The 18099-nt window shown below is 35.3% G+C and overlaps 1 protein-coding gene across 1 annotated transcript in view; it reads right to left on the bottom strand.

Annotated features, from left to right (window-relative positions):
• Window positions 1-3785, bottom strand: part of LOC110466765 (NSFL1 cofactor p47-like) — an 18230-nt gene extending 14445 nt beyond the window's left edge. The window contains exon 1 of the mRNA XM_021523511.1: window positions 3646-3785. Coding sequence (XP_021379186.1) covers window positions 3646-3753 — 108 coding nt within the window. The 5' untranslated portion in view covers window positions 3754-3785. The remainder of the gene's footprint in view (window positions 1-3645) is intronic.
• Between the last annotated feature and the right edge of the window lie 14314 nt (window positions 3786-18099).

Raw genomic sequence — 18099 nt, 5'->3', positions numbered from 1 at the left:
TTTTTTTTTAACATTATTGTATAACAGTTAGTTACTTTACCGTTTAGCTCTTTCAGCTGCAGTAAGTTTATTCTGTACTGTGGCGTCGTCTTTTTTCTTTGGCGTGCGAGCACGGAGAACAGGGATATTCTGCAAAAAATATATATCGAAATTTTACCTCATGAAAATAACTTCCAGGTACAACACTGCAATTATTTGGTTTCACAAATTTTAAAACACAAATAACAGTATCTGAAGGAAAATGAAAGATATATGCTGTCATAAGTTTTTTACAATTAAACTACAGGGGTTTTTACTGGTTTTGAAGATGAAGGGGCCAAATTTGGTAACTTTTAAAGATTTTGAAATTTAGATTATAAAATTTTGAGGGGTCCCGCCACCCCCACCCCCTCTTGGCACACTGTAGTCTTTGTCAAACATAATTACCATATAAAGAAATTGATTTAAATTATCTTGTAACCTAAATTAAACATTTATAAGCCAATTATTAAATTTAGTCCATTGACAACCTGTTCTTTCAACAATATTTCAACAAACATAATCGCAGGAAAAAATATAATGAAAAGTGTGCATTATTTTTTAATAATTACCACCAAAAATTAATTGGAGATTACTTTTGACATGATACCATGATGTCAAAATAATAGCGAACCACTTTTTGGTAATATTTACTGAACATAAAATTTAAGTACTCTCACACAGTATTTACTCTACATTATATTCACAAATCTTGTAACCGAAATCCAATCATGTTCTATCTAGATATTTTATTTTAACCTGAACAAGTAAGGCCTGTGTGAATAATGGAGATTACGATTGACATAATTATTAATATATGGAGATTATATTTGACAGGAAAATCAATGTCAATATAACTGCCGAACTAAAAACCAAAAATCTGATTAAATATTTCCCAAACATGCAACTAGATATGATAATCCAATAATGACAAGTATGTGGTTCGTCTTCATTTTAATTCAATGATTCATTAAAGTGATACATTTTTGTTCAAAGTATATTGGTGTTTGGCAATTATTATTGACATATCTGGCTGCATGCTTCGACGCCTGGGTTCGCAACGTATACTGTCAAGGCATAATCTCCGCACGAAAATAAACAAAATATTATCGTTCGTATGTGATGTACACATTACAATTATGCAGCTTAGAATGTCAGATAAACCATCTTCAGATCGCTTTAATTCATCTACGATTAGGAATACGCCGATATCATTTACACACAGAAAGCATACACGGCAATTACTTGTCAAATTATTTTGTGTCAATACATAATCGCCGTTAAAAAAACTGGTGTCAAACGTAATTGACGAACACGGATTTCACTGGAATCCACATGAAACTTGCGAGAAAATGCGAGTATTTTCTATTAATTGAATCCGTGAATGCATCCAATTGCCATCATTAACTTGTAAACTATGTAAGCATTTCATAAATAGCTCCAACATGCATCGTTATTTATCCATGACGGCAATTACTTGACACAATTAGTTGACCTACGCCAAACCTACCTTCATGTTTCCCTCTCCGGTGTGAATGTGCTGGAATCGCTGACGTAGTACACATAACTTGGTCTCAGGGATATTTTAGCACCCTCTAAAAAAGTCCGCATATGTACGTGTGGTACAAACGACCCGACTGAACGCCGATTACGGAATTGACCGACACTTGACGTATCGGTAATAAATGATGAATTTATAACTAATCCATTACAATATGAAAAGCTTTGTTATTTTAAATCGATAAATAGAACCATTGTTACCTAACACAATCTAACAAATTATCATACGAGAACCTATTAATCATTTTGAAAACGGATCTGCGAGACCGTCATTTTGACCGACATCGTAATCGGCGTATGCTGTAATTTCTATTTTCAATATCTTTTATTTGATAGCAAATTCATCAATTGTTTATGTGTAGTTTGAAGTGCTAGTTTATATATTTAAAAAAAACGTCATTCCATACATATGTCACAAGAATTAAATAGTGAAAATCTTATCATGTTTCAAGTCCATCAATTTCCCGAGCAAAATGTCGACGAAAATTCTTGACATCAGACTAGTGAAACATATTTCAAGTCCGACCCCTTGAGAAATGAAACATCATATTGTAATTGCTATCTTAGAAATTAAGAAATAACACATTACTGTCAAATTTCTTTATTTACCCGCATTCTAATACAAAATAAATTTGAAAAAGTGACGGCAATTATTATTTCCTAATAGCTGAGAAGCGCCCATTTGCGTATGACACTAATATGTATTATAACAGCAAAAATATGAACCTGCAAGAAGGCCTGGACCAGATCCAAATATGGTCAGATACTTGGATGTTGAAATTCCACCCAGAAAAGTGCAAAGTAATTTCAGTAGGAAAAAATATTAATACCTTTTTTCTATCGGATATGATTTTGCCGAAAGATTTTCGTCGTGTAAAACCTCTAACATTGTTGGAGTAGATGAAAGTCATGTTGGAAAATGTTAACAAAGAAAAGGATCTCGGAGTAATCACAGATAACAAACTTAAATTTAATGATCATAGACATGAATCTGTAAACAAAGCAAACAGGATTATGGGAACAATTTGACACTTCTGTAATGGAAGGCTTTTTAAATATAAATGAGAACAAAAGAACAAGAGGTCATAGTCTTCTACTTGAAAAAGGAATTATGTCTAAAGTTTATAAAAAGGAATTGTGTCTAAATTAAACTTCAGAAAGTACTCCTTTATAGAAAGAATGGTCAACCATTGGAATTCCCTGCCCAATCACGTTGTCAAATCACCCTCAATAAAAACGTTTGAAGCCCGGCTGGATAAGTACAGGTGACAATCAAAACGCTTTTATTCACTGTCGGGGCATTAGCCTTGAGGCTGACTATACATATGATCTAGATATATCGGATTTTCACCTGCATCCAGTATTATAATATATCATTGTATTAAAGATGGCGGTCGCACATTATTGGGAATATTAACAAAATTACAAGGGTGTAAAAAAATAATTAAAAGCACTTCCCACAGACAAGTAGACCTTAGAAATCTATTTGCCGGATGGTTTTGTCTGGTTTTCTAGTTAAAGGCTCTACTAAATGAGCTGAAAAGATCTCAAAACTTGAGTTTTGAAGATGGATTTATTCTGATAGGTGTTCTATTATCAGAAAATGTTTGATTAAAATATCCACATCTTTCCTTAAAATGAATTTGGCATAATATAATTATCGAGTAATTTTCCATAGGAATTGAATATATATATGGTATGCATTGGATGGACATAATGGTTATCGTTTGTTTATTATATAAGCCAAATAAAATTCTGAAAATTTCAATATTTGATATAAAAAGTCAACGTCTTTTCGACGCATTGTTCATTAACCGGTATGCCATCTTTATGGAATATCCATTCATTTGCATACTTAACGCGCACCCATCAATACACGGTACAGATCGATATTACTTGACTATTAAGCGGGGAAACCTAGCTTGTCTGTATGGCTGTAACATTCCAGTATATTCCAGGGCTCGGCTGCTACGTAATTTATTGTGGCACCAAAATATTCATTAGACAAAGGCGATTGTACGATATGCTAGTGGCAAGTGTCAGTACAGCTAAATAATTTCCATTTACCTCATAGTTCCAGTTTGATGACTCTAAATAGAACTTAGCTCTACCGCTGTCGGCTCCTGTTAGTTGTATAAATTTACTGATCTCTTCTTTCTGCACGTTGTCAGCCATGATGAAGCACTAATGAGTTTTATTACTTTCACGGAGAAGAGTTCCATTTCCGCAATGTCTACTTTCATTTTCATTTTAAGGCTTCTATTGCCTACATACTCTATAAAAAAAAAAAAAAAAAAAATACAATAGTGATGATTACTGATTTCCTTGTAATGATATATTTGTTTGAGTTTAGTGGCAAGATTTACAGCAGACTACGGTAAATATTCCTATTGGAAAAACTAGTACTGTGCCTCTCTTCGGGCCGACATATTTTTGTTTTCATTTGAGAAAAACCTCACCAAGCCCTTCACTTTCACTTACAGATAACAAGAATACCTTCCTTTTACTCTTATACTTCCAGGGGTGTAGCTGGGATATAAATATTTTGTAGGCACTTGAACAAATATTGACTGATAAATGGTGGGGTTTTTTTAGTTTAACGACAACTGTTTTAAAGTTTAAATACAATCAGTTGATAAGTATACTGGTGCATTTTATAATGAAATATGCAAATTGGTGGTATAATGATGTAAATACACTGTATGAGGATTTTAGCAGGAATTTCCAACTAGTTATCACTGACAGTTTCGTATGAAATCATTTAAAGGTAATATAAACACGAATTGTTATCTAAAACAGAGACGTATAATACATGTATTTATACGTCTCTGTCTAAAAGTATAAAAACTAGATTCAGCTTTTTATTGGTGGGAGGATGGTTCCTAAAAAAGAGAATATCGGAGAGTCAACAAAATCACAGAGTGAACTCAATTGATAAAATTAGGGGGAAATATTAACGAATGCATGAAAACCCTTGCAAAATACAAGGAGAATAAGAGCAGGTGATCCGGAAGGGTAAACATCTTCTGTGTCATCGATTACGTCAGGAATTTAAATATAGATCAACTCCATGTAATGTGGCGTTCTCATCATGAGAAGTTCGGTAGTGACAACAAAACCACTCTAATGAGCATAATCAAAAACATCGGCCTTCATATCACAAAGAAATAGCATATTTCCCTAATATATGTAAATTATGATGGCGACCAAAAAACTTGCCAATAGACTTCATTAACCCGTATCTTTGGAAACTCTGTACTGTAAGTTTGTCTGACAGCAGTCGAAACCTGTGATATCATGATAAAGTCATGAGGTTATGCTATTTGGATCAAGCTCTTGAATACCTACCGAATCAACTGTAACATATGGCGACCAAGAATGTTAACACCAAGAAAGGGAAAATTCATGATAGGAAAATCAATATCGTCCTGCTGATCGTATAGCGTACTTGTGAGTAAAGATCAAGGAAAGCGGCTGAGGTTGAAAAGCCCGTAGTTTCCTTAATTTCAAGCTTGGGAGGGTGCATACATGTAAGATCGATGTGGTCAAAAATGTCTTGTAATTTAACAAGACAACACATCTTCGATATATTTTGGTATAAAATGGAAGGAATAGGCGAGGCTGTTTTGTCCTGATCGCACAACAATAAATTTAGCCTCGTATGAAAACAAAAACAAAATGTTGGCCAGGGGAGGAGAACAGTTTCTTCCCGTAGGAATACCTAGATACAGTCTGCTCACTGATGGAAGGATTTGCCACCGAACTCATCACAAATATTGTCAAATAGGAATACAATCATTCTCACAATATCATCTTCTGTATGTTTATTTTAGCCTTTGTTGTGTTATTCACAAAATATGCTCCAAAATAATTTACAATCATACATTTATATCGCAGTTCCCCATTTTTTCTGAAAAGAAGCTCTCATAATAAGAGAACGAAGGTGCTCCATCTGTTTGGTATGAGGAATGGTATTTTAAGGGGGTCGGAAAGTGAAAAGTTTGATAGAGGACACATTTTTGAGAAGAGAATGTTCAAGATAGATCAAAAGATCTTTTGAATTCTTCAAAATCAACATTCCATTTATTTCACTTACCAAGAATGGTATAATAAAATTGCATAACGGCTTGGTTGAGCAACAAGATGAACCCACGATAAAACGATATGTATTCTTGTAAAATTTCGGAATCAAATACAAACGAGGCAAGTCTGTATCTATATCAGTAATGGGTATTAGGAAAGATTGTAATACAGAAGCGTGATTGGCTAGTTTTTTCGTTTTTCGAAAACTGGAAAGTGTACAGGCAGGGTTACGCATTCTTCTATTTTTGCAGGCAGTCAATGTAAAGGTGTCTGCAGTTTCACTACTAGAGGGATCCGTTGACTGGATCTCTGAACTTTTGATATTTCGAATTTTCTGGACTAAAAACTAAAAACTTGTCTATCGTTGTAGCATTGCCATTTTTTTTTAAAGCTTGAAAGTTGTATGGCACTTAATTACAAGGTCTTTTTTGACTGAAATCACCCCCAACTAAAACCTGACTTTTCGCAATTTATACTAGCCCTATACAAAACATCCTTGATAAAGTATAATCTTTAGTTTTAATGAACACACATATTGAATTTTTCAATCAAACACTTGACAAAATTATGTGTAGGCACTGACCTCAGTCGCTCTCGATCCTTACCAACAACATAACGAACAAGGATAGCTCTATCTTAACATACAAGATATGACATATAAGCCTGACGATTTTGATTATTTGCAGAAAAAAAAATTCAAGCTCTCGAAATATTCGGTATTCCAGAGTTTGCTCTGACTATCACCACTGATGAGATAGATGTCGACTGGTGACGCACCAACTCACAACACTGTACGTAGAGATGAAGACGACTGTGGACAAGGTGTTTGGTCGCCATCCTGATCTCAGTATGAAATATTGTATTTCCCTTCATAATATGAAGATTATGGTCATACGCATTGGTGTGTCTGATTGTTTCGTTGTCAGTACCCCTGTTTCTCGCTTTAAGAACGTGAGTGTACATTGATTTGACCTAGATTTACATTGATTTGACCTAGATTTACATGATAGACATCCTTTATTAAGCAGAAGACGCTTACACTTCAGGAACACCTGGTCTTATTATCCTTGTGGTTTTTGAAAGGGGCTCCATGTAAACATTGTCTTTGGGCATATTTTGCACTGGTTTTAACTACTCTGAGTTTGAGTTGCAGCTAGGTCGAATTGGTATTCTCAAGTGTTGTTATTCTCACAAGGATACCGGCAATTTGTATACTTTTGTTTGGTTTTTATATTGTTTAGCGTCCTATTAACAGCTAAGGTAATTTAAGGACGTGTCTCCATGTGTGTTGTGCAAGCGTGCATGTGTTTATGTGTGCCGGAGAATGCTATGTTGGTGTACTTACCTCCTTGTGATAGCGCGGATCTGATGCCGACTTCTGAATACAAGCTGACATAAGGATAAAACTAGCTCTAAAATGACCGTAATTAGGAAACTACGCTGGTGTCTAAGCTTTGTATAGAAACTAATCATCATACAAACTCCAAATCTTAAATTTATAGAAGCAGCTGCCTGTATTGGACATACATGATTTTATTGCATTTAATGAAGTTAGTAGCTGTACTGAATCATCGTATACATTCCAGCTATGGAGTGTAGAGGATATGAAATAAGAGCTAGTGAACCACTGAAAGGACGAAATCTGTGATTCATCGAACAACCACAGTGTTACGAATGCGGCTGACACATCAGATAAGCGGATGACAGTATCGCTACTGAATTTTACTTTTACACTAATTGTCCCGATTCTAGAGAAATCAATAAATTCTACTATTAATTGATTAGATTAGCCTATAAGTGTCTTTGTATGTATAAATATCATTCATGTTACATTTGTGTCATACCATAGATAAATTTGAATTCATAATTTATTCAGGTAATCCAGAGTTCATAATCAGTCAACAAGCGCACAGATGGTTTTCAATAAACGTTTCTCTTAAGTATTGTCCATTGATAACTTGACGTCCGTCTGTACATTTTTTTGTTGACAATTAATTTGCTACTTTTAAGCCTTTTATAATTTTTCAGATTTTCTGGATATATACATCTTGTCCTAAATGTTGACCTATACATTACATTTCCAGGGTTTTCTTCTAGAGGGATATCAATCAATCTGGCCCTTTTAGGAGGTTCTTTACAAAGTACTTCTACCGTTCCTGTCTGATAATAGTCTAAATTTGATTATGTGTATTTACACTTTTATTGGAAAACAATTGTTTGAGTGTGATTTTAAGAAGACACACATTAATCATATCAAAGAAGATATGCTAATAGAGGTATTGTTTTCAGTTCTAGTGATATAAGTTAAGGAGGCAGGAAGGCTGAAAGTCCGGTTGATGTGTGGCTGTTATGGCATAAACGATTGTGAGTGTTTTCACGTTACTTGCATGTTTATAACAAACGTAATATTGTTAAGCTTTACTGTATACGTTTAAAAAAGGCGTGATTCTTCTTCCCATGTTTACATAGTGTGTGCATGCTGGCTCAGTCAATAGTTTGAGTATATAAAACCTGATTATATAATTAACTACGATATAATTACCGTATGAACATCCTGTGTATCGACAGGGGAGTCCTCACAGATATATATATTACGATCATTGTATATTAGCAAACTTCATTTCTGTGCTGCGGTGGCAATTTTCTACATTATTTTGATAACAAAACATAGTTCTCTTACATACGTACCAATAGAATGTATATGAGATCATCTTTATATAATATTCCTTTATAATCGATTTATCATACAAGTTAATTTCATGTGATTCTTGCATGAAATACTTTTTTCATATTATTACTTTTCCTTAACTATCCATTCAATTGTTGTTGCTGTTGTTAATTGTTATTGTTTAATTGTTTTTAATTGTTACTGTTGTTGTTGTTGGTTGTGGTGATGGTTGTATTTGTTGTTGCTGTTGTTAATTGTTATTGTTTTATTGTTATTGTTTAATTGTTATTGTTTTTAATTGTTACTGTTGTTGTTGGTTGTTGTTAATGTTTGCTGTTGTTGTTGCTGTGGCAATTGTTGTGTTGTTGTAGCCGTGGTGGTGATGGTTGTATTTGTTGTTGCTGATATTGCTTGTTATGTTGTTATTGTTGTCGGTGGTGGTGATGGTTGTATTTGTTGTTGTTGCTTGTTATGTTGTTATTGTTGTCGGTGTTGGTGATGGTTGTATATGTTGTTGTTGTTGATGTTGCTTGTTATGTTGTTATTGTTGTCGGTGGTGGTGATGGTTGTATTTTTTGTTGTTGCTGATGTTGCTTGTTATGTTGTTATTGTTGTCGGTGGGGGTGATGGTTGTATTTGTTGTTGTTGCTGATGTTGCTTGTTAGGTTGTTATTGTTGTCGGTGGTGGCGATGGTTGTATTTGTTGTTGTTGCTGATGTTGCTTGTTATGATGTTATTGTTGTCGGTGGTGGTGATGGTTGTATTTTTTGTTGTTGCTGATGTTGCTTGTTATGTTGTTATTGTTGTCGGTGGTGGCGATGGTTGTATATGTTGTTGTTGCTGATATTGCTTGTTATGTTGTTATTGTTGTCGGTGGTGGTGATGGTTGTATTTGTTGTTGTTGCTGATGTTGCTTGTTATGTTGTTATTGTAGCCTAGGTGGTGATGGTTGTATTTGTTGTTGTTGCTGATGTTGCTTGTTATGTTGTTATTGTTGTCGGTGGGGGTGATGGTTGTATTTGTTGTTGTTGCTGATGTTGCTTGTTATGTTGTTATTGTTGTACCTGGTGGCGATGGTTGTATTGGTTGTTGTTGCTGATATTGCTTGTTATGTTGTCATTGTTGTCGGTGGTGGTGATGGTTGTATTTTTTGTTGTTGCTGATGTTGCTTGTTATGTTGTTATTGTTGTCCGTGGTGGTGATGGTTGTATTTGTTGTTGTTGCTGATGTTGCTTGTCATGTTGTTATTGTTGTCGGTGATGGCGATGGTTGTATTGGTTGTTGTTGCTGATATTGCTTGTTATGTTGTTATTGTTGTCGGTGGTGGGGATGGTTGTATTTGTTGTTGTTGCTGATGTTGCTTGTTATGTTGTCATTGTTGTCGGTGGTGGTGATGGTTGTATTTGTTGTTGTTGCTGCTGCTGCTAATGAGAACGTTGTTGTTTTCGTCGTCGTCGTCGTCGTTGTTGTTGTTGTTGTTGTTGTGGTTGTGGTTGAAGTATAACTTGCCTTGGACATTGTCCCATTTCGTCCTAATGAGTGTGGTCGTATTCTTATCTTGTTAGGATCAGGTCAATGATTGGGATGATCGTATTAATCTATATTATAGTTATTAATTCCCCTTGCTGTGCGTCACCGTACAATAACAATTCCGGGGTAATTTAATCAATGAAATTATTATGATTACTGACATATTGATTTTGAGTGGGATGTCGAGTTTATATTATACAAGTCGTGCGAGAACATTGTCTCCATTCAGTGCTACCATTCTACCGGGAAACAAACAAGGGTGAGTATTGAAGATATTATTGTGAAATAACGGGTTGTTTCAAAGCAAGTAGACTTAATTTTGTTCAAAATCTGTTTCTTATACAAATTATTATTTATGAATAATGTATACGTATCTTTATTCAGACACCAGGAAAAATGTGAATAATTATAGTTAATTTCAAAACTAAAGAGCTTGCGTCGCGGTGTAAACTATGTTAGTAGTCTCCTTAATTACTTAAATAATTTGAGTTTGCCTTTCACTTATTTGGTGTTATTTTGTATAAGGAACATGGTATAATGAAAAGAAATATGAAACCACTGTAACGATAAAGTTTTTTAGAATATAGAAATTTTTACATATTTCATATTTCTTTCTCGTTAATGTTTTACATATGTATGAAAAAGTAACGGTAAAATCGTGAATTGTCCGAAGTTATAATAGCACGTGTTGGTCAACTTGTTTTCGACCTTATCTGTAGTATCCAACGTTGGCTTATCGGTTTTTGTCCTGTTTTCCTTTTACAGTTTTTCGCGTTGTATGGTCCAGCTGTTTTATATAAGATATTTTATAGTGTTCCACGTTGGTCGATCTGTTTTCGACCGCGTAGGACCTTCTGTATTAGATCAGATACGTTTAACATTATTCCGTGTTTTATGGTCAATCTGTTCTAGACCAGACGTGTCTTTGTTTAACAATGATTTTGTATATATCCCCATCCTTATTTATTTATTTTTAATGTTCTCACTATCGTTAAATGTAATTTGTACATTGAAGCAAATATTAGATCATTAATTACAGGACAAGTATTTCGAAAATCAGAAATTTATTATCACCAGATTGTTTTATAATCGAATTACTTAACATTGATGATTTGCTTTATTTATATCCGAAGGCATATCGAAGATGACCAGTCCCCTTGTGTACGCCGCATGCCTGTCCGTCCTGCTTGGCGTAGCTCTGGCTATTTGTCGAATGGAGTAAGTGTTAACTACTGCGTGCTGGTTTACTGGGAAGAAACTGTCTTCTACTCCTTATTAGGTTGGTTTAACATCCTGTCAGTAAAAGACAGTGCAGTTTTAAATACAAATGAAATTTCAAAATTTATCATTGGTAGAAAATTTAGGTTCGTATCTGAAATTGATTTTATGTAAAACTGACGAGCTTCATTGTTGTAGCAATGATTGCTGGAATAACGAGATAAATAACGGCCAGAAGTGTGTCCACTACAACGTACTCCGGGACAAGTGGACAGCGTGTGAGGCAGGACAGGTGTGCTTCTGTGAGACAGGTAAGCCCCCACTCGATGTTGTAACTACGACTGAGAGACGAGAAACTAAGCAAATTTCCTGTATTAATGTATCACGTGCAAAAATGGTGTGTGTTCGATCAATATGTCATAATTTCTAAATGTGTAGTAAGCATTACGTCACACTTATCATAAACTGCGTATCAGCCGGCATATGCTCTTGACAAGCAGCCTGCAAAACAACAACCCACACAAAAGATTCATGTAATTTCACCTCACTCCGTTACCTAGCATACGCTGAAAAGTAATAAACCATCAGATATATGTATACTTTATTTACCACCAATGACAACCAGGGCAATAGCCTATGTATCGATAATCACAAAACATTTAAAGATTAACGTAGACCAACTGTTTTGATAAATGTATCAAAAATGGTTACCTTCACGTTTCGTTAATTAGATAATCATTGTAGTGAGTACGCAAAATAGTGGATCTCTTCTTCAGCTTTTATTCCTTACATAGCGACACTTCTTCGTCTACAATAAAAAAAAGGTGAATGCTTATATAAACAAGACATTTTGTTTTGCATTTAATTTTATAGATTGTGCATGGCATTTCAAAGTAATTTTGGCTACATTACTAAGCCAAAATAATATTCTGACGCCTTCAATTGCCTTTTCCTGCTCAAATGAACAAAACTGTCATTCACAAAACTCTTATATAAACTGCTACATGTAGGAAACCCCCGTCTGATGTTATTTGAACATAAGTAGAATGTTATTTTACTTCAGTTCTTTTTACATGAACCATTGCCTGAATTAAATACTATCTTATATTATTATTATGTAAAACATCATCTCTATTTGCATGAATCATTTCCTGTAGAAAAATCACCAACTGTTTTATTTTTATTTTTGCGACTATATTTGGTATGCCCTATTTGTTCCTCGGTTTGACAAATCAGTATGGTTATGGTGTAATAATGCTGATATACAGCAAACCCCTTACATAATATCTTGTATTCTCTACCAAGGTTGTAAAGCTGGCGAGGACGTATGGATGGATCTACGTAGGCCTAACTCAATCTGTGCCTGTAATAATCCCATGACTAATGAGGTAAGTATACAAACAACACTGTTATACATTATGTATCGTTCTGAGTAAGACTTGTTTTCCACTTAGTGTCTCAATAACCATCCCGTGTGCATATCTGTATAGTGATTGTTTGTGACTTTTAACAGCTATTGGTATTCAGTGTATCAAGACGTTATAAATGCTGACAATGGAGTCATTTGTGTTGATAAAATGTGATAACACAGTCGGGACAGACATATGTAAATTACTACTGTATGCCGAGATCTTTCCCCCCAGTAAACCTTTGAAATTAATTTGCGCCCGTTGTGGTAATTTTGCACTTTTTATTAATATGTGTATCATGTAGTTTAAGTACATTCGCTGCGATGACAATTCGCTCTCATCACGGAGGGCGAAAGGCGAAAATTAAACTGCAGCGAAAATGTGCCTATAGACAGTAAACATAGGTACAAACGACGACATCTCGTCCATAATGTTCTTTGTTTGTTGTTACAGATGATTTGCGTTGATATTTAGAGCAAAACCAGGATGTGTTCTCGAACACGGGAGAGGATCGCCTGAATGACCATTTGCAGTTTAAATGATTTTGTTCCATTGTACATGTTTTATGTCAAAACAAATAAATTCAAAATGTTGATAGTTTTACATAAGTGTCTATTTCCATTTTGTATGAAAAGCAAATATCAGAATCTAATTGTGTTTCTCGCACTGTAGTTCCGTTACCATTACACAGCCTCTAAACAACCACATGATCTCAAACTGTTGCTCACAAAGCAGAAAACACAAAACTATTACACGTGAATGTATTCCCACCGGAAAGTGTTCTGGTCTTTCTGTCTTACTGTTATAGTAAAAGGGGACTAATCATGTCATGGCGTCGAATTCCAATATAGACGGAAATTCTCGCCTGACAGAAAAAGTCATTACAGAAAACACGATCTTGTTCTCGCAAAAGGGATAGTTCCACTATATGTGGTTAAACAATGTCATATAAATGTAAAATGAACAAATTGAAACCAGACAGAAAGATGAAATATAATTTCCTATGTTGCTTTTTACGTCAATTTGATGATTGAAAAGCATAGTGATTACATTTTGGATGACCATCCTCGATACTCAAAGGGTTACGCTCACTTTCGCTCTCTGCACCCCTGGAATATGTCAAAGCAAATTGAAAGCTCAGTGTACACCAGTTTGTGGATAAGACAAGAAGACTTGTTTGATCCTTTCTTATACATCAGAAGCAGCTCGCGGTGGCATAACGGTAAAATTGACTGACTTTGAAGTCGGGTGTCGCTCCTTTGTGTTCTTCAAAGGACATGTATCAGCTTGCGATTGGTCAGGGTATTTTTACCCAAGACCAATCAAAAAGCTAGCCGCGTGCCTTCAATTTTGCTATGACATATTTCTGCGTTGCAGCGAGCGATACTGAGCGTAATCCTAGGTGATGGTATGAAACCCAAAAGTTTTAAAATTGTTGTAAATTAAAAGTTATCAATTCTTTTACTATGTACCATATTGGAAAAACAACAACAAAAAGTAGGAACACAAAGTCATCCCGACAATAACAAATCTAGTAAGTTATTCAATAGTACAATCGGATAAATGAAAGACTGTTAAACTGATAATCTGAGTCGAACAAGAACGGCATTATAAGGACGAAGCTGTGAATGGAATATCCGCCACATCACAATCGTCGAGAAACTAGTTGTGATGGGAATATCCCTCACATTCAGCGTTGAAATCTGATTTCAGCTGATATAGACATGTGATACTGTATGGATATATTTAAAAAAAAAAGGATTCAAATAACTGAACATCATGAAGCACAGTTTTGATTAATTTTATTAAGATTTTATGACGGTGGAACAAATCAGAAGGACAGAATAAACGTTGTGTATCAACAAATATACAAGGATATAACAGTGGATTAATAAACTCTAGTTTACCAGTCATCAAGTCTTCTATAACGGGAATGATTGTCAAGGTAATAGCAATATGTTGAATGAAAAAGATGATCAGTGTATTTATGGCACTCACTTTGACCAGAAATCATAATAAAGAGAATTCTCATAATATCGGTTACAATTTGTATTGGATGACGCCCACATTAAAAACTGCGTTGCCTCTACCTAAGATCCACCAGCCAAAAATAGTAACAAATTTATCTCACGACAGAACAACACAACCGGGGAAATAAGTTCTTTTTACGGCTTGAATCAATTTTAAGCGTGTTATTGTTTTAATGTAGACCAACTTTTTTTCTTTTTCTGAATAGTGGAATTTCTTTTTCTGGATACCAGAATTTCTGATTAAGAAAATCGTACAGCAGATATTGTTTTATTATATTGACAATTCACCTAAGCCATGCTGGTGTTTACTGCCCTCTGTTTTACGTTGGTATCAACTTATAAACCTTCATAACACTTAATTTTGTCTTGAAATCGTGTAGTATCACATGATGTCAATATTGCCATTGCATGTGACTGTCAAATGATTATTAGAATGCAATGACGTATAATAATATTAGAATCTTTCATGTCGATATAGGTATGGATAAAAATGAAATTGTTATATGGGTGATGTGTTGTAATTTTGATGATGTGAGGAACAGGAACTGTATTGACTACGTCGATCGTATATACCCTCCTAGACTTGAAATCGAGAACAACACTGACTGTTCTTCGATAATTGTTTACCTCCATCTTCATCCATTTTTCACCATCCTAAGGGTTGCTACGAACAAACTTACAACACGGGGTTTGGAGATATGTCGATGGGTGTAAGCTATGGGTTAGTGTTATGATCGGAATCTGATTAGAACTTTTTTAGTTCCTTGAGTGATATGAATATTGTGTCCTCTGCTTTTTGTTGTCGTTTTCCCGCTTCTCATATATTTAAAAGTTAAATCACTTGAATTTTACCTCGATTTACGTGGCATGAAGCAGAAGACGCTTACCCTTTAGAACACTTGGTCTTATTATCCTTGAAATTCTTTTTAGGACTTTAATTTCGTGTAATTCTTTAACGACTTTCGTGTAAGTCTTTCCTTTGTTCATATTTGTCCTATTTTCGTCAATTTGGTGTTCGAATCATTGTCTTGTTGACGCTTACGTATTCCCGAGGTATTTATAATATTATTTATGCTATATTCCTAACCAAATGCAGTATGTTTGACAAAAATATGCCATTGTTGTTTTCAGTCCAATTTTGTTTTCATTATTTATTTGTTTAAGTCAATTCGAATTTTGCTCTTTAATAACAATCATTGTCATCCCACTGAACGTCGCATCCTCGATATCCAGGGGTTACGCTCACTTTCGCTCTCTGCACCCCTGGATTATGTCATAGCGAAATTGAAGGCACGAAGATAGCTGTTTAATTGGTCTCAGGTAAAAAATACTGACCAATCGCTAGGCTTATACCTGTCCTTTGAAGATCACAAAGGAGAGACGCCCGACTTCAAAGCCTGTCGATTTTTACCGTTACGTGACCGCGAGATTCTTTTGATGTACATCAAAGGATCAAACAAGTCTTCTTGTCTCATCAACAAGGCGGAGCACACTGAGCCTTCAGTTTTGCTATGACATATTCCAGGGGTGTAGAGAGCGAAAGTGAGCGTAACCCCTGGATATCGAGGATGCCCTGGAATATGTCATAGCGAAATTGAAGGCACGAAGATAGCTGTTTGATTGGTCTGAGATAAAAAAATAAAAATAAAAAAAAACCCAAAAAAACCTGACCAATCGCCACGCGTATACATGTCCTTTGAAGTTTACAAAGGAGAGACGCCCAACTTTAAAGCCTTCCAATGTTTACCGTTACGTGACCGCGAGATTCTTTTGATGTACATCAAAGGATCAAACTAGTCTTCTCTTCTTATCTTAAAGTTGCTGCACACTAAGCCTTCGATTATTTTGCTATGACATATTCTAGGGGGTGTAGAGAGCGAAAGTGAGCGTTACCCCTGGATATCGAGGATGTGAACGTCGTCGATACCTACTAACTATATATGCCCATTTCTTACAATTACAATTCATCAGCGGTACCATCGCCGGAAATATACGTTCGATTGTACTAATTGATTAATAAAACGCTAGTACAATCGAACGTGTGTTTCCGACAATGGAGTGGTACAAAAGGTCAAAAGAATAAACAATTAATGTCTAAAGTGACCAGACCAGCAAAGTCAATAAACCTGAAAACAGGCCCCCTGGACTCGCTCCTAACTGACTCCTTTTCGAGCAAGGGTTAGCTACGACCCTGATGTCATTGGTATTGCCAGGATTAGGCAACCGATGTAGTGGGCTTCAATGTTTATACACTTCGTCAATGTCTGTGGTAAAACAAATACTCGGAACTTAATCTCCGTCACAGTGCAAAGACATAATTTGTTTATGATTGCGAATGATTGCTGCTATTTTCAACTTAGGGCAAGATTCGATCCCCCGGCTTTGATAACCGACATAACGTTTCCTGTTTTTCACATATAATGTTATTTTCCTCAGTAACTTCCAGGCGATCCCAAGAGATAAGTTTATATGATGGAGGAGGGACGTAACCCACACACGTGACTGTATCTACACAATGTGGTAATATATACAGTATGGTAACACGTGACTGTACCTACACAATGTGGTAATATATACAGTATGATAACACGTGACTGTACCTACACAATGTGGTAATAGATACAGTATGATAACACGTGACTGTACCTATGCAATGTGGTAATATATACAGTATGATAACACGTGACTGTACCTATACAATGTGATAATAGATACAGTATGGTAACAGTTACCTAATAACACTGCACCATATAGCTGCTTCGCCCTTCGAGGTTGCATCGTTGATGCTAAGGACCAAAAGATGGAATCTAAATTGGTCTTAAATACTGCTGAAACAGAAGGGAATGTGCTTTACAAATCTTTTTTCAGATATCACAAAGGAATTGATATCGTATGGCTATTAATATTCAGCACGAATCCAAATAATATGCGAATATAAACTAAGTATTAACTCTTGGATTCATAATCTGTATTTAAAGACGAAATTCAACGAAACGTCAATGGACGTTTAAGGGAAACACTAAGCATCATAATACATACTAGCCATGGATTGAATAGAAACATTGTGTAATCATGTGTCTATACTATTTATAGTCATGGAAATGATGTGCAACTTCCCCAAATTAAGCGGCGTACCGTAACTACTCACAATTTAATCATTGCAGATAACAATGAGTGTGATAAATAACATGTTTGTAATACATACACATTTATTGTACTTCTTTGATTTGTTAGGTGTAGGCGTTCAAGGGGTTATTGAGTTTAAACGATCAAGTAACATTTAATTACAAAAGATTGACAAAATTTATTTCTATTTTTCAAAATTTCACAAAATCACAATTTTCACGTTAAAATTATATTAACTTATCTAGCGGAAAGCAACCTTATTCAATAACGTGACCTGGTGTGTGTCGTGTCTGTATTGTTGTGGTGTGTTCTGTCCCAGACCGATGTCGGGCCGGTGGTCATTAAGAAGGAACTGTATTGTTGTGGTGTGTTCTGTCCCAGATCGATGTCGGGCCGGTGGTCACTAAGAAGGAACTGTATTGTTGTGGTGTGTTCTGTCCCAGACCGATGTCGGGCC

The sequence above is a fragment of the Mizuhopecten yessoensis genome, unplaced genomic scaffold, assembly GCF_002113885.1.
Source record: "Mizuhopecten yessoensis strain PY_sf001 unplaced genomic scaffold, ASM211388v2 scaffold1689, whole genome shotgun sequence".
Taxonomy (NCBI): Eukaryota; Metazoa; Mollusca; class Bivalvia; order Pectinida; family Pectinidae; genus Mizuhopecten; species Mizuhopecten yessoensis.
This window is presented reverse-complemented; position numbering and strand designations above follow the sequence as displayed.